The 27,180-nt window shown below is 54.4% G+C and overlaps 1 protein-coding gene across 1 annotated transcript in view; it reads right to left on the reverse strand.

Moving 5' to 3' along the window:
* Positions 1–25,165, reverse strand: part of Kcnq4 (potassium voltage-gated channel subfamily Q member 4) — a 49,408-nt gene extending 24,243 nt beyond the window's left edge. The window contains 2 exon segments of the mRNA XM_036179633.1: positions 24,850–25,127; positions 25,130–25,165. Coding sequence (XP_036035526.1) covers positions 24,850–25,127; positions 25,130–25,165 — 314 coding nt within the window.
* Positions 25,166–27,180: the final 2,015 nt, after the last annotated feature.

Genomic DNA, 27,180 nt, shown 5'->3' on the forward strand with positions numbered 1-27,180 from the left:
GACCCTGAAGGGTCATGTGATCATGGTGATTAAAAAGATACCTTTCACATATGCACCAATAGTGGCAGGCTCATCTCTGGTCAAGCAAAAATGAAGTGATTGGGTTTTTGCTTTTGTTGCCTATCTGTGCTTCCTAAGATTGTTTTTTAGAATGAATATGGACTGCTTAGATAATAACAAACTAATGTACCTCCATTTATTTGTACCCTCTGTTAAGGGCTCAGTTGTCCAGCTCCATTCTCAGATCCTGTGGTCCCGTGGCTGTCTGAATGAGACTGGGCCCCATAGGCTCATAGATTTGAGTTCTTAGTTCTCAATTGGGAAGGACTAGGAAGTGTCGCTTGGAAAGGGAAGGTCAAACTCTTCAGCATTGCCAGCTGAAGGCCTCAGAGGCCTACCCCCACCCCAACCCTGCCTACCCACCTCTGCACCTAAACCTTTCTGCTTTCTTACTCACTCACTGCAACACCTCAGCTCCCTTGAACCAGCTGGGAGAGGCAGTGTACACCTTTAATCCCAGCACTCTGTTTTTGTTTTGTTTTGTTTTTTGTTTTTTGTTTTTCGAGACAGGGTTTCTCTATATAGCTTTGTGCCTTTCCTGGATCTCACTCTGTAGACCAGGCTGGCCTCGAACTCACAGAGATCCACCTGCCTCTGCCTCCTGAGTATTGGGATTAAAGGTGTGCGCCACCACTGCCCGGCATAATCCCAGCACTCTTAAAGGCAGGAAGATCGGCACAATGTAGGGGCCAGCCTGATCTATATAGTAAGTCCCATACCTGCTTGGGACAGAGCAAGACTGTCTACAGCAACAACAAAATCCTGAATTTCATCTTCCCTTCCCTTTATCACTGGCAGGGACAGGAACTTTTTACCCTAGGCCCTCAATTCATTTGAAAGGATGTGTTCAAGCTGATGGCGAACAACACCCTGTCCTGTTACCTGAATAATTATTCCTGTCTTCAAGATGAAGACATGAGAACCAAGGCTGACAGACTTGTTTAAGATCCCACAGTGACTCAGTGGCAGGGCTGAGGCTAGACCCTCTTCAGCTCTGGCCTCAATGCTGCCTTGGCCTTAGCCATCACATAGAGATGCCAGATGCTCTTGGAGAAACACAAGCTCAATGTTTAGAGCTTAGCAGATGGAGGAAGTCTGGCCACGCTGGTGTATGACTTCATCATATGACAAATAGGATTACCTGAGGATTGTTTTTGGCCCCTCTGGGGCTCAGTGTCTCCAGCTACAAGAGTAGAGATGGTACACAGGTGCTGGCTGGCCAGGGCCTTTGCTATCTCCCTAGCAGAGCGCCAGACTGGAGGCTCCTTTCTACTATATCTCTATGTATCTCATCTGTGGGCAAGTGGGCCCGTGTATCCTCTTAGCCAACCTGGAGTTAGAGTTGTAGCGATGGGGGCCGCCTGTAGGCTTGTCAGGAGGCCTATCACGGTCTTTCCTGTTCCCTATGCCCCATTCTGCAAGTATTCCTCCTACTCATTCAGGATTAGGGACAGAAAGGTAGATATTTGCTTAGATCCATGGTTCTCAAACTACAGAAGACACCAGAACTCCCTGAAGGCTTGTTAGTAGTGGCACCTGCCTGTAATCCCAGCACTCACAAGGTGTAAGCAAGAGATTCAGAAACTCAAGGTCATCCTTGACTACACTGAGACCTTGTCTTGAAAAGAAAAATGCTGATTTCTGGGCACTTCCTTGACAATGTCTGATTCAGAAAGTTCAAGGTGGAAATGGGGCTCAATTACTAACCAACTCAGCGTTTTGTTTTTCTTTTCACAGGGTCTCACTATGTATCCAGGCTAACCTAGAACTCAAGATTCCCCCTCCCTCAACCTCCTAAATGCTGGGATTACAGGCATGAGCCTCCACATTTGGCACCAAGTCAGCACCTTTAAAACAATGACAGTTCTTACTGTCTCCCCTTCCACACCTCCTCAAATCACCACCAGAAGTGGCCAGGACTGGGGCCGTCAGGGAGGCAGGTGTCATGCCAACCTCAGCATCACCACTGTTCTGATGTGCAATCCCAAATTATATCCACTGGCCCAGCACAATATCAACCCCTCCACACACATGTTCTCCATCAAATCCTCCCCAGTCCCTACCGTGATTCCTCAGGCACGTGAGGTAACCACATATAAGTATCCAGGGATGATTATGCCAGTCTGTGAGTGCACACAGAGTCCTGAAATATGCACTTTAATGGGAGTTACGCTATATAATAGGACTTGCTTCTCAACAAAGCTGTTATTTAGACACACACACACACACACACACACACACACACACACATATATATATATATATATATGTATATATATATATACAGAGAGAGAGAGAGAGAGAGAGAGGTGTTAACTTTCCCCACACCATAACGCAAGACCTGAGCCCAAGGCCACCTGGACCACAAGGTCAAACTATTTCTCTAAGCTTCAAGTTCCCAGCCTGCCACACAAAGGTGGAGGACATTGAATGATAAGAAGGTTCTCATCACCCTGGTGACTCTTCAGTAGTGGGGTGGGGAGGGAGAACATAGCCATCAACTCAGTTCCAGATTCTTCAGAGACATCCCTGGAAGGACAGGTGTTCAGAGACTAGAGAGATGAACGTAGGACAGATGGGAAGGAGGATGACAGGGGATCTCACAGGAGGAAGGAAAGAGGTTGCCCCCTGAGTTATCTGAACCACACTCACTTCAGAAACACTAATCTCATCTACACTCAGTTGGGTTTATGGTAAAGCCAGGAATAAATAATCCAGATCCCAAGACTCTGGCAAGTGTAACAGTGGGGACACACTGGGAGAGCTGGTGACTGTCCTAAAGAGATTGAGACTGCTCCAAGAAGACGTCAGTTCAGCTGAAGTGGAGATGTAACCAGACAGGGACTGGGGTGACCCAGACAGAGGAAGCATGCTATGCCAGCAGTAAAGATGTGGGTGTCTGTGGAAGCCAGCCTAGAAGGCTAGCCATTCTTGACCCCGTAAGGAACAGAGGTGAGATCCATGACAGCATCCTCTGGTACTGGAATGAGATCCTAAAGGCAACAGGGAGCCATTGGGGAGTTTAGGGAAAGGAAATGACAATGTCCCTCTCGTGTTTTAGGGCCACCATCTGGGTAGTGTAGACCATGGAGCAGGATGGAGATGCAGATGAGAAACACTCACTAGAAGGCTCCAGGGTAACTCATCTGGGAAACGACAGAGGTTTGGACCGGCAAAGCAGCAACGGAGAATACAGGGAACTTTATGGACTGGCGGCACCGTAGGAAAGGGGACTCAGGGACAATGAGGAAGAAGGACCCCTCTGTTTGGGGCAAGGGCATTGGGCTGGTGAAAGTGCTGAGTAGTAACACATGGGAAATGGGAGACGCCAGAGGAGATGCAGGTACTGGGGACAAGGCATGCTGGGTAAGAAGACAGAGCCGGGTAGAAGAACAGTTGTGGAGATATTGAGGTAGACATGGGGACAGCTGTGACAATGCAATGAGCGTGTGAATTCAGAGGAGAACCCAGTGACACCCTAGCAGTGGGAAGGGAGGAGCCCTCTGTCCAGACCAAAAGAGTAGACCCAGGGAAGGAAGCGGGGAGAGAGGCCCAGAAGTCAAGAGGAGCAAGTGTAGACGACAGCAAAAAGGAAGGGGGGCAGCAGTGTGCACCCTGAAAAATGTCTACTGGACTTGGTGACATGTTGGTCCCTGGGTCCCTGGGTCTGGGCAGCCTCACAGGCAGAGAAGGACCTTCCTTCACAGGAAGAGCACATAAGTTGGGGTGAGCCAGGACTGCAAAGGAGGAAGGCCAAGGAGCTGGAGAAAGATGGACACAGGAATCTCTCAGAAGAGAGGAGTGAGAGGAGCCAGGAGAACAGGAAGCTGAAGACCTGGAGAGAGTCGGGTAAGCCCAACATGGATCCCCAGGTTGGCATGGTGAGGGGAAGGGACGCAGGGGACAGTTCAGTGGGAGACCAGGCTGGGTCAGAGGAGGGAACTGAGCGTGGGTACCCAGGAACTAAGAAAGGAGCTGCAGGGGTGGAGCCTGAGAGGGCTGATGGGTATCAAAACCTGCACCATCCAGGTCTGGTTTTTCTGTTTCTTCACATTTGATCACCCAGTGAGGGTTTGATCATCCAGTGAGGAAGCAGCCTATGTGGATGGAATTAGGGGATGTTTCCCTCACCAAACCAGACGCAGGCCCTCTGCCTTCTTTCCTCCAGAACCTCCTTCCTTCTTTCCCTCCCTCCGTGGTCCCACCCCCAGCCTGAGCCTTGCCAGTCAGTGCCCGAGACCTGCCTAGCAACCAGATCCCAGATATTCGCCACTGACCTGGGAAGTATGTGACTCCTTTGCTCTCCAGACTAGGGCCCCCTGAGCATGGCTGCTCTGCTCCCCTCAGTGGGGGGAGGGGGGAGACCTGGTGCCAGTGTGTCACCACTCAGCCAAGATTCCTGGAGGGCAGAGGCCATGACCCCCATTCCACCTGCCTACAGAAAGGTATTTCTTGAGCCCCAAACCAGAACTGATGCTGAGAAGGGACTTCAATAGACTTGATACCCACATCCTGACAAGGGGGTGCAGAAAAGCCCACAGGGTCCCACAGTCCTCTAAGAAGGGTGAACACTTGCTTTATCTTGTGGGCTGGGGTACTTGATGGGAGGGGCGTTAAGCAGGCCTCAGAGCAATTCTTTCCAAGAATCCTCAAGGGCTGGGAGGAGAGTTTCCCCTGATCCAGCGATTCTAAATACGGCTGAGGGAGTAAGAACACGTGACCCAGGGCCCCACACAAGGCCGCTGCTGGCAGGGCTGCATCTCTGGGCCAGAGGTCCATAATGGGGCTCAGGGATGGGATGAGGTCTTAAAGGAGCCTTAGTTCCCCTGCCTCTAACACGAAAGGGAGAGACAGTCCAATAGTGGCTAAGGGTCCTTCCCCTTAATGACTGTTTAGCAGGGCAGTTGGGGGGAGGGAGAAAGGCAGCCCTCAGCTCAGTTCACTTTCTCCAAGGATGTCCCTAGAGGGACAGCAGCTGCCAGCACACAGTGCAAACTATGAAAAAAAAAATGCCTCCTCTTGGAGGACCAATTAGAAGATGCATTCCCTTTAGCTGGACAAGTTGCAAAAACTTGACCCCTTGAGCTGGCTCCATTAGAAACTGGGATTGCTTGCTGTGGGCTGACCCACCCCTGAGCTACCGGAGTCCTCTCAGCCCAGCTGGGCACCTCATGGAAAGCCCAGGGGTGACTCCACAGCCCCTCCTGGCTGGAATATGAACCAAGAAGAGTCCACCAGCTGGGCATGGTGGCACATGCTTGTAATTCCAACACTTACGAGGTTGAGAAGGAGCATCGGGAGCTGAAGGCCATGTCAGCTACATAACTGGTTCAAAGCCAGTTTGAAGCACATCAGACCTTGTCTCCAAAAAATAAAACTAGGGTGGGGTGTGTGTGTGTGTGTGTGTGTGTGTGTGTGTGTGTGTGTGTGTACTTACAACAGAGGTTGGGCTGAGCCAACAGGATTTTTTTTTTTTTTTTTTTTAGTGTGCTTGTGTGGGAGGGTATGTGCATGTTACATGTGCCCACACAGGTCCACATGTGCATAAATCAAAGGATGATTCAAATGTCCTACTCTGTCCCTCTCCACCTTAATCCCTTGAAACGGGGCTCTCACCCTGAACCTAGAGCTCACCATTTTTCAGCTAGGCTGGCTGCCAGCAGGCCCCTAGAGACCCTCCTGCCTCTGCCACCTTGCCCAGCATTTGGGTCACTGGCATATGTGGCCTTGCCCAGTGTTTTTCATGGGTACTGGAGATCCAAACTCAGGTCGTTTGTCTATGCAGCAAGCACTCCTACTCACTGAACCATTTTATCAGCCCTTCCATCAGCTTCTCTCTCCAGAGGGAGCCATGAGCCATGGAGGGAAGGAGCTCAGAGGCAGAGAGCAGCGGTGATGGCATCTCCCATGCTCTAGTCCACCACGAATCCCAGATGTACTTCTGACTACAAGGACTCTGTAACACCCTCTTTTCTTTTTTCTGAGACAGGGTTTCTCTGTAGCTTTGGTGCCTTTCTTGGATCTCACTCTGTAGACCAGGCTGGCCTCGAACTCACAGAGATCTACCTGCCTCTGCCTCCCGAGTGCTGGGATTACAGGCGTGTGCCACCACCACCTGGTAACATTCTCTTTTCTTACTGCCCTCCAGCTCCTAGGCCAGTCTTTCTTGAGCTAGCTCCTCTGGAGCACAGGGCATGGGAAATGGTGGTTTCTGGACAAGGCGTTTGAGTGCCCTGCTCGGAATATGGTTCTTTCCTAGGGATTTGCCGGTCTTGAGCTCGGTCCCAGTGTGGCAATAGTGATAAGGGACCCTGATGGGAGGTTGTGAGACCCTTGAGAGTGTAACCTCAGAGGCATTAGCATAGTTCTCCAGGCTTCCTGTCCTACCATGTGACCACCAAATCTCACATTCACTCCCAAGACTGTGACATTATCATCCATGAGGCCTTCACTAGACCTGAGCCAATGCTGTTGGCACTCCCTTGAACTTCCGGCATTAGGAGCTAAAAGCAGCTCTTTCCTATATGAAGCACCTAGCTTTGAGTATTTTGTTATAGTAACACAAAATGGGCTAATAATTTAATGAATTGCCTCCTCTTTTCTCAGCTGGACCAGCCACCAAACCTCCGCTCGTTCTCTCTGCTTCCATCTGCTGTACCAGCCAGACTACCTTCTGCAGCAGGTGAAGGAGCTGCACAATGTGTCAACAAGCCAATAACAGAACAAGGAGGAATCGGGGGGGGGGGGGGGGGGGGGTAAATCTGAGTAGCAAGGCAGCCCCGGCTTCTCTAACAGCTAGCTGCTACGGCCTTTTAGGTGAAGAGGAACTAAGGGCTGGAATACAAGCTGCCCAAATCTGAGGAAGGTATGCAAGGTGGCCAGTAGAAACTCCCATTGGCACCATCAAAGAGTTCCATGTGTATTCCATGGCCTAGTTTGCTTTGACACAAGCTGTGTTTGACACAAGGTTTCACTTGCACAAAGATCTCTGCTGTTTTGTTTTTGTTTTTTTAAGGTGAATCCATTGACTTGTGACTCAGGCTCAAGTGCCGTAGCAAGGCAGGTCCCGTCCACCAAGCAGCCTGACTCAAGCCTTTCCATTAGCATGCTCTGCTCCCCCACCATAGCACACGGGGCTTTGCTTGTGCTCCTCACCATCTTCACATGTGTGTGCCTCTAACCTCGTTCATTAGATGGACGACACCTCATACTCCTTGATTCCCCCACTCCCATCTCTTTGTGGCCTTCCTTGGTGGAGTGAAAACCTCTGTTGAAATAGCCACAGCCCCAGAGGTCCATCCTTTTTATCATGCACATACCGTGTCTGACTCAAATAGATGCTGTGTGAGTTCCCTGAGAAAAGAAAGGCGAACCCCTCCTCTCCAGCACACTGGCCCTTCCTGAATCCGCACCTCAACACCCCCTGAAGCTGGAAGAATTGTGGGGAAATGACACCTCCCAGAACCACAAAGTACTTATTCATTCATTCACTCTCATTCATTCATTCATTCATTCATTCATTCATTCATTCATTCAGTAACCATTTACTATTCAGTCAGTGACCATTTACTAAAGACTCTTCATGAGCCAAACACAGTCACACAAGCCCTGCCTTTAGCAAGCTTATGTTCGTGGTAGGAGATAATAAACATGTAAAGTCATCAGATAATGATGGAGAAAAATTAAGGGACAAAAAAGGACACAGAGCCCCAGTGTGGGAATGAGGAAGCTATTGTACAGAGAGTGGGCCAGGAAAGCAGCCTTGGGAAGGTGCTGTTTGAGCACAGTGGAGGAAGTAGTGAGCCATGCCGGCATCTGAGCAGAGGATAAAGCCAATGCAAAGGGCCTGAGCCTGCAGGCGTGTTCCAGGCCATCAGGGAAGGAGAGGGAGAAGCAAGGGAGGGCGGGAGGTGGAAGCAGATGTCAGTCTCTGGGAAGCTGAAGATAGACACAGGAGTGTGAGCAGGAGCAGCATGGACCACGGAAGTGAGGACACTGAGAGACCTGGGCTGGGAGACTAATGGTACAATCCCAGCAGGAGCCTCCTGTGACTTGCTCAAGAAGTTGAGATGGCAAGATGCAATTAGATCTGGGCTAAATTTTGGCACTGAAGATCTCTTAGGAAGCTACTAATCCTCTCATTTCTAGATGGGGAAACTGAGTCCCAGAGGGATGTCTGCCTACCTGTGCTCCTACAGTAGCAGATCAGACCCAGTACCGGGCCTGGCCCTGAATTTCCCAGCCCTGAGGGTAAGGTTCTATTGTGTGTCAGCAGAGGTAAGACTCAGCACTTGCCCCCCCCCCACCCACCCTTCCAAAAACCAAGGGGCCAGGATAGAACCTGTCCAGGCCCTTCCTGCAGCACGTGACCCAGGTGGCACTTTGAGGATTTCCCAGTTCCCTAGCTACTTGAGTCTAACAGGGGTCAGGGTCACCTCTAAGGAGGCTTCTATTCTCCCAGTCAGCAGGTTTGTGCTGACGGGGAGGGGGGATTTTTGGCCCAGCCACTTAGTCCTCAGTACTCCCAAAGCAGAGAGTGCACTGGTAAGAGCTGACAGGATGGAACAGGAGCTTGGGGGGGGGGGGCAGGGCCCCCTGGGGAGCTCAGGTGCCAAGACAGCCCAGCCTGGTAGTTCTGCAGACTCAGCCATTGAGGACCCCACCCAGACCCAAGTTTGTGGGTATGAATAAGCAAAGCAGCATGCAAACTCACAGGCCACACCCGGGGCAGCTGAGTGCCCCCCTAGGAGCCCCAAGGCCAGAAGCAGCCTGATGGGAAGCTAATGAGCCCTGTGAGCTCAGGCTGAGAGCAGGGTGTAGGGGGTGTGGGGTGGGGGTGGGAGGCTGTTCCATAGCTGAGGTTGGGAGAGTCTTAAGGTGGAGACTAGGAGGGTATCTGCAGACACTGTCTCGGTTTCCTCAGCTTCTTGGTAATGGAGGGCTACCCAGCCTACTATTCCAGGAGACCAGAGTCTGCTAAAAGGCAAGACCCTGCTTGGTGGGCTCTGAGAAGTGTCAGGATTGAGGGCACCAGAGGGCATAAGTAGCGCCATAGCGCCGGGAACCTAGGTAACTCAGCTAACCCATCAGCCAAGGGTCAGCCAAGTACTCCTCTGCAGGAGGGAAGTATCAAGGGCCTTATTTGTGGCTGGTCCAGCTGGCTACTCTGGCTTCCGGGACAGGAAGTGAGGCTCTGTCAGCTTCTGAAGCTGTCTGTTTCTTGTTCTCCAGGAAGTCAGTGAATGCTCCTGGGTCACCCAGAAGAGGGTCTTTTACATTTTATTTGCTTGCAGAAGCTAGATGGGAACTTCAAAACTCTCCCATTACTGAATAATGCCATCAAGAAGGAGTAGGGTAGATCAAAACTGAACTTCATTAGCCACAAGGCTGTGCAAATTAAGGAGGAAGGGGACAACTGTTGGTCTCTGGTGCCGATGCCCCGTCCTCTGCTGATAGACCCTGCTAGTATCACCAGAACAAGCTTGTATTCAGCTCTGCATTGGCTGCTGGGCCTAAAGCACGTGATCTGTCCCTCTCTAGGACTCAGTTTCTCTCTGTGTCCAATGGGATCAATGATCCCAGATGCTGTAGCCTGGAGGTAGGGGTCTCCTGGGATGAAGCCTGAGCAAGGCTCAGGTTCATCTGGGGACACAGGAGGCTGACACTAGGCGGGGCTCCTCGGAAAAGGAAGATGTGCTCGGGGGAGGCTCCTGGGGATCCCTCCTCGGCTCAGCCTTTGGCCCAGGAGGGCTTTCTGCCACAGGGAACTCCACTTGCTCCACCGGACCCCAGATCTTGGCCTGGGCGAGATGTCATATAAGGGGCGGGGTCCTTGGTGGGCGGGGCTTGTGGGGGCGGGGCTTTACCACTGCAAGCTCCAGGCGCGCTGGGGCTCCGGTTACCTCCCCGCGGCCTCCCCGCCGGGCCGGCTTATTTTCCGTTTCCAAATTAACAATTGAAAACGCGGCGGCCTGAAAGGCGAGCAGCGGGCCAAGCGGAAAGTGTGAAGGTGCTGCCGCGTCACCGCGGCCGGGGGCGGTGAGAGAGCATTCGACACCCCGACCGCCACCAATGGCCCACCTACGAAGGCCAGAGGGCGGCGACCCAGCGGAGTCTTGGTTTGATGCAGTCCTCCCGGTGCGGCTCTGGCCAGGGTCGCAGCACCCAGTGCTCAGGCTCGGGACAATGCCAGCCCCTGCGAGGACGAAGCGGGGAAAGGGGAGAGCGCGCTAGGGCTAGGTTTCCACTCACAGGCTGAGTGCCCAGCCCGGGCAGCAGGTGCCAGGCAGCACCTCATAGCACCGTCCTTAAAGGCTCCTAGTGTCAGGGAGTTTCACGTGTGACCTCAAACAAGTCATTTCACCTTGCCAAGACTCGATTTCCTCATCTGGAAAATGGAGAGAAAAGAAGCAGCGTGTGCGGAACAGATAAAGGAGGCTGGCTCACAGAGAAACCTCTAGGTAGCAACTATTATCTGTGTTGACAATGATGTGGTAGTACTAAGTCCTAGGTACCCCTCTTCTTCTCACCGTAACTGAGGGTGCTGACCAAGGTCTCAGGGCCTCCTTGGAGAGCACAAAACCATGAAGGTACTGGTAAGGGGCTCAAAGACTGGATGAATGAGAAGGGGCCTGGGCTCCTCCTAAGAGAGTTGTGCTGGGCCTGCATCATGGGCATCTCCTTGATGCGCACTGTATGAGCGGTAATAGAGACTTCCTGTTCCCTTGCGCCTGGGCACAGGCAATGAACACTCTAGAGGGTGTTTGGTCCTCTTTCCATGCAGTACAAGCTCTGAATGCAGAAACTTCATCTTGCTCACTGTCTCCCTCCAACACCTAGAACAAGCTGGGTGGGGTGGAGGTTCCCGGTGAATAATTATTGAGTGAGTGAACGAATCAATGAATGAATGAGCAGGCCCAGTGAGCCTGGGAAAGCTTCTTGTACAACTGCAGCCCCTGTGTCAAGGGAGCAGGGAGTGAGGGTGAGTTCCCTCCCACCCAGAAACCCAGGACAAGTGGCATGACAGGAGGAGAGACAGATAGGGAGACAGAGAAGAGAGATGGTATTCTCGGAAGGCAGAACTAAGATTGTCTATCTCCTGGCCCCCAACTACCCACTAGGACTCAGTCTGGTCCCTCCAGCTGGTTCTTCACAACCTTGTAGGAGTCAGACCTGGCCCCACATCCAATCTGTTTGGAACCCAGTGTTCCTGTCCCATGTCAGTCCCTCAGCCCCGATCTGCTCCCCACAACCTTGGTGACTTCTGTGCTCTCTGCCATCCTTGGAACCCCTCTCCACTTCCAAGCATCCCTGTTCAACTTTGGGAAGAAGTGCCCCTCGAGAGAGACCCTTAGGATTTCAAGCCTGCCTTGGCTGGGCACCCTCAGGACCCTCCGTCACCCTCTGTCTTCTCTGGTCTGCACTGTGTCAGCCGCTCCTCTGTCCCACCCCACTAACACTGATTTCCTAAAGCAGCCCAGTTCTGTTCGTTCATGTCCACCAGGCTGGTACAAGGGGATGCCAAGGGCTTCGACCTTGGTGACTTAGGACTTTGCCAGCCTTGTGGAGCCTGAGGGTTCTGAGGAAAGCTGTCTTGGAGTAGTTGCAGAGAAGGTCTGGGTAGAAGAAGAGCCGATGAGATGCGAGCATACCTCTGACGCTGGCAGGGCGGAGAGAGAGTTCAAATGGAGAGAGACCCACATATGGCAAGTCTAAATATTTGAAAGTTTAAATCAAGTTAACAAGCTGTTAAATAAAATGCGTTCTGTTCTTCCTGGCATGTCTGCCTTCATAATGATCTGGACGACTAAGTTTGAATTTCAATTCCGGGATTCTTTTGAGTCTCATGCTGGAATACAGCAGAGTCGGGCAGCCCATGGTATAGCCCCATTCTCTTCCCCCACTGAGCCTATCTATCTCATCAGGCTCTGCCTGTACTCACTAGGAATCAGCAGACCCTCGTCTCCCCGACCACCACCACACACACACCCCTGGATTATCTGGGAGAGAAGCACATGCAGGTTACAAGTCCCCATGCAGGGCTCTGTAGGCAGAATGGACAGGATGCTAGGCCTTTACCCTGGAGTTCATCCAAAGCAGCCCCACTCTGATCTGATGTGTGTGTGTGTGTGTGTGTGTGTGTGTGTGTGTGTGTGTGTGCGCGCAGAACCTATTAGAGAACCGGGTCTATGGCTTCAAACAGGCTGAAAAGCGCTACTCTAGCCCCTCACCTGTTGAAGGCAGGAGGAAGTAAGGGCTGGGCGACCATAGCAAGGCAACAAGAGGCAAGCACAAACTCACCGCACAAATCCCAGCACTACTGCCTCCCAGCCAGACTTCTCTGATTGAGAAGACCTGAGACCCTCCCAAATGCCAAGCTGCCATCAGCAGTGTCTGTGAGGCATGAGGGAGCTTGCACCTGGGACCTTGACTCGGGGCTTCAACTCTGGTTGCCCAGCTCAGAGATAGATTGAAGAGCCAGGACCAGGCTCCAGAGAAGGAAGGGAGCCCTGGTATAAATAACAGTGGGGGGCCGGGATGTTTGGGCCCATCTCCCAGGCGACGGCTGTGTTTACTGCCCAGCGAGGGGGGGGGGGCAACCCACACATTTGCCTCCCTGACTTGTAGCCAAATTTCTCCAGGAAGGGGTGGCCCAGGATTAGCCCCAAACACTCCAACTTTACACCCCAACTGATGGATCATCTGCCTGACATAGGCCCTAAATCTCTCTGCCATTTCTGGCCTCCTCTACCCCCAAGTGTTGCAGACTGTATCTCTGTCCACCCCAAGTACTCCAGCCTTCCCTCACCAAGACCTACTCTGCTCAAAGACTGGAAGGGTGGGGAGCATGAGAAGGGCAGGGAGGGCCTTGAGCAGAAACCTGGGTGTGTGCCAGCATCTAGCTGGGGCCACTGGGTATAGAGCAGAGACAAACCTCTCCCACGGCCCTGGCCAAGACACAGGGAGGGCTGCAGCCCCCAGATTAGGAGAGTACAAATCCCTTTCCCCAGCCCACAGTTCATCCCATGCCTGTCATGTGAGAGCATTAGATGGCCAAACCCGTCATGGGGAGGGCTGGCAGGTGCCCTCTTGATCATGCCCTGGCAGCCACATAGACCAAGGCAAAGACCATTGATTGCAGCAGGCAAGTGGGAAGGTCCTTCCCCACGGGCAGCAGCTGCACCAGGCCTGGGCTGGGATTGATGAGTGAGTTCCAGCCAGCAGGTCAGCCTAGTCTAACACACACACACACACACACACACACACACACACACACACACACACACATTCTCACAGAGCTCTGCTCAGCTGCCTGGTGGGTCTTGCTTGGGACAACAGCTAACTCGGGCAGTGTGTCCATCTTAGCATACTTAGACACCTGGGCTAAGTCTTAGCTGAACCACTTTGTGTAAGTCACTCTATTTAAAAAAATTGTGTGTGTGTGTGTGTGTGTGTGTGTGTGTGTGCACATGCAGATGCACTCACACATATATGTACTTATGTGTGGAGGTCAGCCTCAGAGTCACACCCAGTTCTCTGCTCAGGGGACCCTCCCTGCCCTTCTCATGCTCCCCACCCCACCCTTGCAGTCTGTTAGCAGAAGTAGGTCTTGGGAAGGGAAATGTTGGAGTACTTGGGATGGTCAGAGGTGCAGTCTGCAGCATTTGGGGTGAGGGTAAGGGCAGGTCTAAAGGGGCTGGAGCTTAAGGAGCCATCCACCTAATTTTTTTAGACAAGATCTCTCTCACTGGGGTCTACGGCCTGCTGACTGGACAAAGCCTATGGACCAGCCTCAGGGTTCTGCTCTCCAATGCTGGGGTTACAAACTGTACCATTATATACATGTTCTGAGGATCAAACTTGAATCTTCATGCTTGGGTGGTACTCACTTTACTAACCAGTCTATCATCTGAGACAGAGAGACAGGCACACACACACTCATTTTTGAAGTCTTAAAACAAACACGGGACCCTGTGCATGCTAGGCAAATGTTCTACCGTTGAGTTACATTCCTAGACTCCTTTCCCAGACTTAGGATGATATGGTGTAGGAACATTCCTTCCCGAAGATACCACCATGAGAACTTCTGTCATAGGGATTCAGGGAGAGCCCACAATAGGCTAGGTGTTAACCACAAAGCTCTGTGGGTCCACGTGGGAGAAGGGACCTCCTTTCCAGCACAGTGGGAAGCTCAGAGGGTGGGGAGGCTTTGGAGGAAGGCTGTCGTCCTGGCTCACCACTGCCAGGGATAACTGAAATTCACGTTGAGCCTCAGTTCTGGTCTGAGCCCAATGGCTGATTTCAGTTTAGTCTTTGTCCAGTTTGGAGTCCTGGCTTCTTTAGTAGTAGAATGGCAGAGTGAGATACTGTAGGTGGGTAGACACTGCCCTATTAAGTTATATGGCAGGAGGAGGAAGAGGAGCTAGGCCCTGACTCTTCCTCCAGACTATGCCACACTTGTCTTAGTCAATCTTTGCATGTGCTCACGGGACTGTTGTAGACCACTCCTCTGGGGATACCCACAGACTCAATCCCAAACCCTCTGGCCCTTTCCAACCAGTCTTTGGACCTGCCCTCACTCTTCCTGCTTCAAGCACACCCCCAGCTCTGCGGCCTCTCTCAGGGCAGGGTTTGCATACATGCCTGGAGCTTTCCCTACAGGCAAAATTCCCAGGACTGCAGGCCAGCCTGGGACAGCCAGGCCCAAGACAGAGTTATTGGCAGCTGTGGAAGGATGCTCTGGGATATGGGTCTTGGGCCGAGCAGAGGAAGAACGGGCCAATTGGGATGGCATCCTGGGGTCCCTTTCGGAGTCTTTCCTCCACCGGAGTCCTGGTCAGTCCCAGAAAGGCATTTCTAGCAGAATTCTGCCTGTCACACCCACACCCAGCCTCTTCCCTCCTCTTCTCCAGGAAGCTGCTGCCCAGCCAGGACTGTCCCCACCAAACCAGGCACAGTTTAAGTCCCAGCCTCTTCTCTGGACACCATGCTAAGTTCCCTGTGTTGTGATGTTTTGCTCTCTGAGGCGAAAGCCACACTGGTCTCACCGCTGGACCCTGGCCTGTAGCAGACCCTCTGCCTGGCTCCTGTCCTCATCGGTCTTTTCTGTTGCAGTGTGCTACCTCCTCCAGGAGGGCTTCCCTGCCAAGGCTTGGTTTGGGGCTCCACTGGACCATTCTATGCTGGGATCCCACAGGATCTGCAGCACCTAGGAACACTTATCACCCAGTGCAGAGGCCCATCCACGTCCCTCAGGAAATAGGGTGTGGGTTCCAATTCACTGCTCCATCCTCAGCTTACAGTTTAGGGACCATCTCCCCAAAACTGCCAATGGAGCTTCCTCAATGAAAGCGGGGGAACAAAGAGGAAGGAATGAGTCCCCTGCAGAGATGGATGGGAGCAGGATCTTGAATTTGATGGCTGAAGTGCTATTTAGGACAGTCTCCTAGAGAAACAGGTACTGTGAGGATGACGAAGGTTCACGAGGCCACAGCCTCCAAAGCTGGACCTCAGCCCTCATCTGGAAAATGGGCTCGCTGGCAGGGGGAATCACAGGACTGTTGAGAGGCAAGTTCTCAGAGCAACAAATGTCTGGCCTTCGGTAAGCACTCAATAAACACTCGCTATTCTTATCTTTACTGTTACTGAGAGCTGGGGCGGGGGAGGAGGCTCAGGAAGGGTGGTGTTGCTGGGTACCACCCAGCAGGCCCGGGTCTCTGGCCTTCCCACTGCAGACCTGAGCTGCAGCAGCCATGTCCAAGGCTCCTACCCAGACCCAGCACAGGATTCCTGCAAACTTAGACTCTGGACACTCTGTCTGGCATGAACCTAGGACATTCTCATCCTCCAGACACTCACCCCTTCCTGCCACTTCCTCTTGTCGTGGCAAGGGCTGGTCCTTAACTCAGACTACAGCAGTCTTTGAAATGGGCTGCATTTAGCTTAATGAAAAAAAAAAAATCACCACGCTGTCCTTATCGTGCTCAGTTTTTCCCTTGGCCACTGAAAACCACTCTGGGGTCTGCCTATACATCTGAGAGCTGCTTGGTGCTTGAGGGTCACGCAGATGGGTTCGAATTCTGGCTCTGCCCACAGACAAGCTGCATGACTTGGTGTGCCTCCACGTCCTGTCAGCAGAATGGGGATAACAGCCCTGCTGGCCACAGGGACTGGAAGCCTTGTGTCTGCAGAGCAGTGGCTCAGGTAGCATCGTGGGGCCCTTCCCCCATCTGCCCTGCCTACAGCTCCCACAGACCAAAGGACGGGGACCCCTTCATAGCTCAGTGACCAAGGGCCCTGTAGAACCTGTGGCAAAGGGACCCAGAAAGCCTGCCTCAAAACCTTCATCCTGTCTGTCGGAGCCCTGTGCTCAGGATAATGGCAGGAGCGAGCTTCTAACACTTGGAGGGCCAAAGGGTCCGTTCTCCACTTCTCTCTAGTGGGCAAAACCCCTCTCCTCTTTAAAACCTGGCCGCCATCATTCTCTCATGCGTGGGCAGTAACTCATTCCCAAATGTGAGCCATATACTGTGCTCACACCTCCCTCCCCAGGTCTGACAGCCCATCAAGGAAGAACCAAGCAAGAATGCCTGCGGCCGGAAGTTAAACTCTGGGGACACGGTAGGCTCTCCAGGTAGAGCTGAACTAGAGTGAGCAGAGAGTGTTTCCAAGAAGAGATGATGTTCAAACTGGGCTTTGAAGGATCCATAGGAGTTAGCAACACAGCAGTGGATGTGAGAGAGGAGTAAGTGGCCAGCCTAAGGAAAAGTACAAGGAGCACTTAACAGTGCATTGTGGGTCATTTCCAAGAGAGGGCACAAAGGGTGTCTCTGGGGAGAACTTCCTGGGGTTTGGAGGTGTGAAAGCCACTGGATCCAGGAAGGAAGACCGTTTTTGAGGTGTACACTGTCTGGGTACTATCTGGGAGTTAAGGGATAAAACCCTGAAGGCGAAACTGTCCTCAAAGGTAACATGTCGCAGGATTCTGAACCCACCATGAAACTGGGAGGAAAGGACCCAAGATAAAAATCCAGAATTCAAGGACAGGAAGAGGGGGCAGAGGGAAGAGGCACAGGCATGAGCCACCCCTGCCCCTCCCCACCTCAAGGAGTCGGGGTGGGGGGCGGACGGGATACCAGTGGCAGAGTGCTTGCCTAGCAGCACAAGGTCCTGAGTTCAACCTCCTGCATCCTGGGTGGACAGGAAGTAGATAATGGGGCCCCTAAACTCAGACCCTTGCTAAGGTAGAGAACAGCAGACAGCTAAGCACATGGTTCCAGAAGTCTTGTTCTGGGTTCAAATGTGACTACCACTTGTTAGCCATCCTAGCCCCACTACAAAAAACAGTGGCAGATGTGGTGATCCCAGCACTTGAGATGAGGATGGAGGAGGAGCTGGAGTGTGGGGTCAGCCTAGGCCAGTTACAAAGACCTTGTATGCACTTGCACATGCACGCGTGCAGACACACACACACACACACACACACACACACACACACACCAAAAATAAAAAAAGAGCCTGAAGGAGCTGCTCCTATGTTCACTCAGCCTCCTTCCATTCCAAGGCTTTGCACCCTCCCTCTTCCTTCTGCTGGACCAAGGGTCCCCCTTCCCTCCCCATCCCACCTCTCCTGCTAAGTGGCCTTCAAACAGGCTGGCAGAAGAGATGAGTGAATGTATTCAGGGGCTGCTCCATTCCCTGGGGATATGGCACACATGCCGACAATATCTGTTGAGCTGTGTCCTGGGCCATCAGGTCCTGTCTCCTGACTCTGTTTCTCATTTGTGAAATGAAGTTATCTATGTATCTGCCCAAAGTTCAGGGCCTCTGGAGCTCGGAGGTCTCTACTCTGATGCTCTGTAGCAGGGAGAGACTATACAGAGAAGCTCTGCATGCCCTGCCCGCCCCGCCAAAGGAGGTTGCTCCCTGGGGCTCCAGACTGCACCTGGGTGGGGGCTGTCCCTCCTGCAGAGGGTGGCAGTTGGGCCCAGATGGGCCAGAGTAGAAGCACCTGGATTATGCTGACAATGCCATTCTTTCTTGCCCTTCTTCTCTCCCTATCCCTCCTCCCAACTCCCAGAGACAGCCAAGCCCAGCAAAAAATAAACCCAAAGGCGGAGACCTGGACACTCCAGGAAGGCGCTGAAAGGAAGGAAGGGTGAGGGAACAGTAGAGACCCCCCTCCCTTACTCCAGAGCCTTCAGGTCCTGATCTTATTTCCTTTCCAATATTGGGCTCACAGGAAGCAGGTATCTACCCTCTGTCCTCCATGCTGTGGAGGGGTGCTGATCCTTTGCCTGATGAGGATGATTAGAATAAATCATTTTCGGCACTGCTAGACAGGGTTTCTCACATTTTGGAAAGTGTATCCCACAGAATCTCATCTGGCAGTCCTTCTTGTTATCTGACTTCTCTCCCTTTGGTTTCGGTGAGAACCAAGTTCTATCATCTCCAGCAAGCTTGCTCCTGGACCACAAGACTAGACCAGAGGTCTGAGGAGTCAGATGATTTCCCTCCAGCTCTCAGGCCAGAGACCCCAGACCACTATCCATTCCCAATTCTCCACGGGAAGGAAGAGAGAAGAATAACTGCGCTCTCTGCTCTCTTGCCTGCCTCCCTCAGGCACAGCCCACGGGTTCTTAGCCCAAGGAGTCTGCTGCCTGGGGCTGGCCCCCTGCTCTTCACCCCCAGGTGCCAAGCTCCAGGGCACACAGATCCTGCCTTGGGGACAGAGTTGCCCAGTCTGCCTGGAGTCTTGGGGGGATTCCATAGGTCCGTCTACACCTTCTCCTCATGCCCACAGAGCCTCTAGGGGATTGGCAACCTCCTGGGTACCCCTCTAAATGCCCCCTGTCTTCTGAGGGGCCCCAGCAGAAGACATTATGAGATGCCCCTCTCCCATCCCAACTCTTGAGTAAGCAGCACTTCTCCATGGGCATAGGTCTGTGTCTGCAATCCTGACTAAGGGTCCTCCTTCCTGCCAGGTCCATCTGGCAGAAGAGGACATGAGGCCGAGGATTGGACGGGGATGGGCACCCCATGATGGGTCCCTGGTTTTGTTCCAGAGACCACTGCTACTGGGTACCTCTCTGTGTCAGCTAGCTGGGGGTGGGGTAGGAGAGATATGAACCATGACGCCCAAACCTTGACTGCACAATGGCACTCTAGGGCAGAGACAACACACACACACACACACACACACACACACACACACACACACACACACTCAGAACCCCGGGCCCCAGGAGGCTTAGAGACCAGTATTCTTAAAGACAAGCAGCTTCTCCATAGCCCACCCCACCCCCTATCTGCTCCCTGCAGGCAAGGCTCTGGTTCCCCAAGCCTGGCAAAGCACTGTGCTGGCTGATGTCATTCGTGACACAAAGGAAGAAACAAATCCATAAGCACTCCAGAGACTCAGGCTAGTGACTCCAGTCACTAGCTGGATGACATCCCCTACTCAGTGTGACGTGAGGATGACTGTCCCCTGACACAGTGGCTGAGAGGCCTGAATGATGCAAAGAAGAAGCTTGGAGGGAGAGGCAGGAGAACATGAGCCTGGGATTTTCAGGCTAGCCTGGGCTACATAAGGCGATTCGTCCTAGGGGGGAAAAATCAAATGGGCCTGGAGGGTATTCCACAGAAAGCTACAAAGACATAGTCTCAGGCTCCCAGCAGACTTACCACTGACATAGGCAATACCGCCCACACTACCTCCTCAGTACACACACTCCTGCTGACCCCAGGACCTCGGTCAGGCCTCCCATCAGAGGCACAGTATGGTGACAGTAACAACATCACACACTCAGGACGACGGAGAACTCAGGCCTAGTTCGGCACTGGCTGCTCTCCCTCTGCAGCTCTGGCCACCCAGGAGGCAGCTGTGATTCCCACTGTTCAGACTGGAGAGCCGGAGGAAGCTCAGAGACAAGCAACTTTCAGAACAGCTAAGGGCAGCAGAAACAAACCCCATCTGCCAGACTGAGCCCACACTCTCATGTCCATTTCCCTCCAACCCTCAATCTCCACAGCAGGACTGTCCAGGTCTAGCAGTGCGGAGAACTGGAATGGGAAAGTTTCCCGCAGGGCTCCTTTGGGGCAGGCCCCAGAGCCTTCTCCTCCTGCTCCGGGACCACTTCAGTAACTCTGATAGCTCAGAGAACTTTAAATTAATCACCCACTCCAAGTGCTTCCATCAGCCAAAGAACGATCATCTCTGCAAGCACGCCTGGCTCCAACCTTGTGTGGCCATGGGCTTCTTGAGCAGCGGGGCTTGCAATCACATCCTGCAGGGCCTTGTCAATGGGAAGAAATGTGCTAGGAACTGGAGTGAGACAGACGGACAGTGACCTAACCCAGAGGAAGAACCCCAGAAGGTGTGGGGAGCAGCAGGTGCCAGGGGAAGCGAAAGGGAGAAGCCATTCAAGATGGTCACTCTCCCACTCCTCACAAAGGAAAACCAGAAGCACTAGAGTGCCGCAGATCACACACTCCAAGTCAGTCCCAGTCACAGCGTGAAGGTGTTGGAGCATCAGGTTTCTGCAGTGCTGTCTGGGAGGCTAAGTGTGACCTTGGATGGGAGTGTGTCCCGTTCTATGCCTGGGTATACACAGCCACACACTGCAGGGTTGGGCAAAGGGGGCCCTATGGGAGGAGCCCAGGCCAGCCCCCACTGAATCCCATAGTTCCTGGGCTGACCATGGGGTAATCTGAAGCCTTAGGATGAAGGGAGCCACCCCTGGTCTGTCCCAGTCCGGATGTCTGTCTCTGAAGCCAGTGTGAAGATGGGGCATTAGTTCCTTCTGGATGAGGCTGCATGTGCATCTGTGCCATCTGTGGGCTGTGGTGAGCTTGACTGCCCTGGGAGCAGCTGAGACCTTTCCACTTGAGTCTATAAAATCTTATCACTGCCCCCTGGCTGCAGGTGTACTGGGTGCTAGGGACACAAAGCACTGCTCTGGAAGGGTCTGGGGCCTGATCCAGCTGAGGCCCAGGGATAACAGCTCTGGGTTGAGGCTGTTCCTTGTGAACGATATGGCCTTTCCTGGGTTTCACGTTCCTTGTCTGTCAACTGGGGAGGATAACAGGGCCCACCTCACCAGGCTGGGAAGGGTACGCATCTACACAAAGTCAGAAATCTCAGTTCTAACTCTAAAGGCCCCATCAGGTGGTCTCAGAGAGCAGAGGGAATGGCTCTGGACAGGGAGTGTGGACTTAAAAGTCTGGCCCTCTGCATCTGCTACCGATTCGCCACGTGATTTTGGTCTCCAGCGCTGCGGTTTTCTCAGAGGCAGAACGGGGCAGTCCGAATGTGAGAACCGAGCTGGCCTGGGTGTCCTGTGTGGGGATGACATCCTGCCCAGGCCATGTTGAGTCTCACAGGCTTGGGGTAGGAGGTTGGGGTGGGGGACTCCAGGGTTAGGAGTGAACAAGCCCCAGAAGCTGTGGCCACCTCCTCCCCTCCCCATTCCCACAGTTTCTGACCCCAGGGACAAGGCTGAGGGAGGATGTTTACAGAGTCTTAAACCTTCACTTAGAGAAGTTTGCTGGGGGCTGGGAGCAAGGGTTGTTGAGCAGTGAGAATGTCCCAGTGGCTGGGAAGCACAGTGCGGTTTGGGGGAGGGGCACCCGCCAGGTCTGGGACTCTGAAGGTGCTAGTGTGATCTGAGAGGGTGCCACCAGGAGTGAGTCTGCTCCTAGGGACTCAGTAATGAGGACTTCATGAAGTGCGGAGAACAGGGCCTGGGGAGGGTGGGGATACACAGCAGTAGCCAGGGCACGGGGCGAAAGGGCAAAGTGGCAGATCCAAAGAAGGGCCTCAAGACAGAAAGAACTGAGAAGGGTCCAGCAACCCTCCATTCTGGTCTTTACAAGGAGAAAACAGGACAGGCGATGTTCATTTCCTGGGGGCACAGTTGAGAACAAGACAAGCTGACTTCACTCCTAGATGCCAGGGAAGGTGCTGATCCTGGTGGGCTAGCTGGCTGGTGTGAGGGAGGCGTCTTAGCCCCCTCCTCCCCAAGTCCTCTCTCCTAGGATCTTCTGTGGGAACCCCACCCACGCTGGCCCAGGTCTCTGACAACAGGCCCTAACTGACCTATGCGTGGAAACACCCCCCACTACCACCAACAACTTGGAGAGTGTGGGAGTTCAGCTAGAAGTGCAAGGACAAACAATTCTTGACAAGAACATGCAAGACCCTACGGTAAGAGGTGAGAAACTCCATGTCTGGAACCCACAGAGACAGGAGATACTTCGGTGTAGGCTCCTTCCCCGGCCCCCACCACTGACACCCGTTCCTCCCGCTCAGACAGTCCCTAGCAGTTTGCCGGGCTCTTTCCCACCCATTAGCCCACCCATGAAGACAGCCCAAACTGGAGGGTCTCTCTCTACTCACTCTGATGACCTACATATCTAAAGCTCAGAGAAACTCTAAAGCTAACACAATGTCACACAGCACTCAACAGGCTCCTGGCATCTTAGTCTCCCTGACCTCCAAGGTCCATGGTCAGTTCCTTGAGATCCCTAAACATCCAAACACTGTCACACCATGTTTCTTCCCTAGAGCTCCAGGGAATGCCTTCACACTGAGCTCCTAGAGCCAAGTGCTCAGGACACAGGTGCCTCTAGCCAGGGCATTCCTGGCATCCGGAAAGGGCCGGATGTGGGGCAAAGGTGTCGTCAGATTTAGCTCCTGGGAGGAAGGGGAGGCCCCTCCAAAGGAGCCATGGTAATGGCTGGTCTGGTTTAGGTTGCCCTCATCTCCAATGACTGTCCTGGAGACTAAGAGGCTAGGCATGCAGGCTGAGGAACTCAGCTTGGAGCCAACTGACGTCTCCAAGCCCAGATCTGCCTTGGAAAAGTCACCTCCAGGAAGGAAACTTTGGAAGGCACAGCTGTGTCCTGTGTCTTAGCCTCCACGGTCACATGAGAGGACCACCATGCAACTCCTTTACACACACACACACACACACACAGAGAGAGAGAGAGAGAGAGAGAGAGAGAGAGAGAGAGAGAGAGAGAGAGAGACAGTGCTTCTTTTCTTCTTCTTCTTCTTTTGATGGTGGTGCCCAGGGCCCTATCAGGAAGCTCTTCTTTGGGTCTGGTGCATTCACTTTCAATGGGCACTGGAACCCTTAGCCCACCAGCACTGACCTGTACCACTCCACTGGTCCTCTACATCCGACAGATGTTCATTCAATCTTATTGGGACGCACTGAGATGTGGGCTGCTCCTGATCACTGACCTGGACCCAAAGCCTGACCTTACATCCTGCAGAATCTTAATCTGAGGGGTCTCTGCACAGAGTCATGGTTAAAATCGATAGAAAGTTCCCTTTCTCTGTTCTTCTTTGTGCCACCTTCCCTGTCCCCTGAGGTTCTCTGGCCCCTATTCCCATGGGGCAGAGGCAGGTGAGCATACACCAGCGGAGCAAGCAGAAAGACAGGCTAAACACAGGTGAGAAAAGCCAGGTAGAAGGGTGGACAGGCAGGTGGACAGGTAGATGGAGAGATGACAGACACACAGGTATCACAATAAATAACTAGCTAGGCCCACATAGCACGGAAACAGACCAACAGAAAGGCTATGGGACAGACAGGTGGAGAGATGAACAGACAGGCTAACACACACACACACACACACACACACACACACACACACACACACACGGGAATTCAAGTCTAGCAGAGGGACAGACAGACAGACTGTAAGTGACCATCAGGTGGACAAAGTGGGCTTCCCAGGAGACCCTAAGACTGGCAGTATGCTTAAGGGCAGCACACTGTCTGTCCCTCCCAGGCACTCCTAAGCATCCCAGCACCAGGCCCAGCCCATTAACCGATATGGCCTGGGCCTCTCATGTTCCTGGCTGGGCCAGGCCTTCCCCCAAGACCGCCTTCTGAGCTGCCAAAATTCACTCTTTACATCCAAGAGGGGTCAGTGTTTTGAAAGTTGTAGGAGCCTGCTGAGGGGAGGAGGGGCCCCACAGCGTCATTGTTTCCAAACATACCCCTCTCTTCTTTCTTTTTCCCCATGCCCAGAGCCAGGCCCTAGTACACCGGCCAGCAAGGCAGGAGAGCTGGGCCCAGCCTGCAGGGCAAGGCAGGACAAGACGGGGCAGAGCAGCCAGGGCAGCCGGGGCAGCCGGGGCAGCCTGCTGCCTCCGCTACTTTGAAGTTGAGGGTGCAGGGCAAGGCTAATGAAGACACAGATAAAGTTGGAAACAGCACACAGGCCTGTCAGGGCCATAGGGACCCTAGACACCTACAATCAGAGGCCAGTCCTGAGCTGGGGACAGCCTGTTTCTGAAGAGGGAAATCTCCAAGGGGACCAGGTGGGAGCACAACATAGCTACTGAATCTGAGAGGAGATGGCAGGAAAATGTGGGGGCCAGGGTCTTCTGTGTCTGGGACACAGTGCGGGAGAGGTGAAGAAAAGGAGAGCCCCACTTTAGTGGCTTCGGACTTGGTAGAGCAGAGAAGGATAAGAAGCTGAATTCCGAGAGTAGCTGGGACAGAGCGGCGGGGGCTCTGCGATCAGGATGGAAGTAAGGAGAAGAAGCAGAAGAGGTCAGACGCGAGGGCAGCAGGAGTCAACGCTGGGAGATCAGGGGTTAGGGTCAAGCTGGGGGACGGAAAAGAGGGCTCAGGTCCTAGAGGGAGGGCTGAGGGACAGCCGCGGGGCAGGGGGCAGGAGGTGGAGCCAGCGCGGGGCGGCGGTCCCCAAGGAGCCCTGCTCACGCGGGGTCAGCGCCGGGGCACGCGAAGGGGCGCGGGGTCCCCAACTTACATGAAGACGTGGTAGACGAAGGCCCAGCCGCGGGGCCGCTCGAGCACGTTGTAGACCCAGTTCTGCAGGCGGCGGTAGCGCTTGTGCGCGGCGGAGGAGCGCTGGCCACAGGCGGAGCCCGAGCCCGAGCCCGGCCCAGGGAGGGGCGCGCCCGGCGGCAGGGGGCTGCCCAGAAGGCCAAGACGACGCGGAGAGCCGCCCCCGCCCGCCTCGCCCTGTTCGCTCTGCACGGCCGTGAGCGCCACCAGCTCGGCGCGGGGGGCGTCCCCGGGCGGGGGGGGCCCAGGCCGAGGCGGCGCGGGGGGGCCTCGGCCATGGGCGGCGCCGGGCGGGGGGCCGGGGCGTTGCGGGGCGGGGGCGCACCCGGGCCGCTCAGAGGCGCATGGCTCGAACCCCGGGCCGGCGAGGCGACCCTGGGCGCGCACGCGGACGGCGGGGGCTAGGGGCCGGGCCGGGGCCGTGCGGGGGCCGGGGGCGGTCGCTCGGAGCCTCGGGGCCGCGGGAGCCCGTACTGACCGCCCGCTTCCCCGGCGACTGGGGCGGCTCTTTCCGACTCCAACTCTCTTATTACGCGCTCCATGCCGCTCGCCTTTCCACCTGCCGCCGGCGCGCCGCTCACATGTCACCCTCCCCCGCCCCTCCCCCGCCCCGCCCCTCCCCCGCCCGCCCCGCGGCCGCCTTCCCAAATCGGGAGGGAGCGAGAGAGGCGAGCTCAGGGAGGGGACCCGCGCCCCGACGCGGCGGGGCAGGGCGCGCGGTCCGGCCAGTCGGTGTGTGCTGGCCCCGAGCGCGTGGCGCGGGCAGCGAGAGGGCCCTCGAGGCCGGGCGTGTACTAGTGGTGTCCGTGGTAGCCGGTGCTCGGGAGGGAGATTGGGACGCCTCGTGTGTGGTTGTGGAAAGTGGGGCGTGGAGTGTGGAGTTGTGGCCGCCGTTGCGCGAGGGACACTACTCATACTGTACAGTGAAGGTGTGTGTATCTAGCGAAGTGCCTACTTGTGCACGCTGGCAGGCTACCCGTGGTTCTGTGTGGGTTCACTGTGGGTGGATGGATGGATGGATGGATGGATGGATGGATGGATGGATGGGAAAATGGCTATGCAGAGCTGGGCAGTGCCGCACGACGGGGGTGTAAGCGAGAGGTGTACCCATCGGGTTGTGCCCTTGGTTTCTTGTGCAGGGTGTTTAAAGTTCGCTGAGTGAGGTTGGGACAGCAGCTGATGCTCCTCCCGCCGCTACCTGAAGGGTCTGAAGGTGCTCTACAGTTACTGAGAGGTGTGGAGCAGTGTAGCTCATAGCTGGGCCCAGATGAGTCTCTCCTGGAAGCTTCCCTTCTTGGTGATGAAGGAGAAGACCCCAGCTGACCACCCTGAGCAGAGGGGGCGCTCCCCTGATCACAGACCTGTCCTCATCTTCCTATCTCGTCCCCGCCTCCGTGGGAATTTCCCCCCCCACCCCACCCCACCCCTCTCTCCAATTTATCCAGGGAACCTTGTTTAGGGCAGATAGGAAGTACAGAAGTAAGCACAGAGCAAATGTTAGGAGGACTGGACAGAGCCCTCCCCAAAGCCCATAGTATCCTATTCGTACTTTTTCTAGGAGCAAGCCTCTCCGGCAGAAAGTTCTCAGTGCCTGACCTCCATCTCCAGGTGTGGGCTAGCCGGCCCCTTCCCTTCGCCCTGTGCTAGGTGGTGATTCGGGTTTGCTGGCCCTCTTCCCTCTTCCCCAGCCTAAAGCAGTGGCCAAACCAGCCGCTCTCTCCGCAGGCCCTGCCCCAGGGTGAAACGCTTCCGCAGCACACTCTTCCCCCCTCGGGGAGGATCTCGGGGGACACAGCTAGCCGGAGGGGCGGGGGAGGGGGCGGGCTGCAAGCTCGATTCTCAACTGTCAGCAAAGGCAGCATTGATCTGCTGAGCGTCAGTAGGAGAGGGCGGGAGGGAGGGCTGTGGGCCGGGAGGGTGTGCAGGATCTGAGATCCCCAAGCTAGGCTTGGCAGCCAGCCGTACCCCCAACCCTAGTGACCCTTTCCCCTCCTGCCCAGCTGGGGTGCATTCTGAGGTCTGACCTGGATCTCTCCCACTGCTGCTGGTGCTGCGAGTGCATGGGGCCTGGCGCTCCTGCGTAGGTCATGGTCTGACCTACTGACGACTGGAGGTTTCTAGATCTCAGGGCCCCACTATGGATGCAGTGCCAGAGCTAGACGGAGCCATCCTCTCCCTATAAGCTGAAGCCAGTATATGCCCCTTCCCATATATGGTATTGCCTCTCCTGACTGTAACTGGCAGTACTCCATCAGGGGCCCAGGGGTGGGACTCAAGTCTGGGATTCAAACTG

This window comes from Onychomys torridus, chromosome 2 (genome assembly GCF_903995425.1).
Source record: "Onychomys torridus chromosome 2, mOncTor1.1, whole genome shotgun sequence".
NCBI classification, from domain to species: domain Eukaryota; kingdom Metazoa; phylum Chordata; class Mammalia; order Rodentia; family Cricetidae; genus Onychomys; species Onychomys torridus.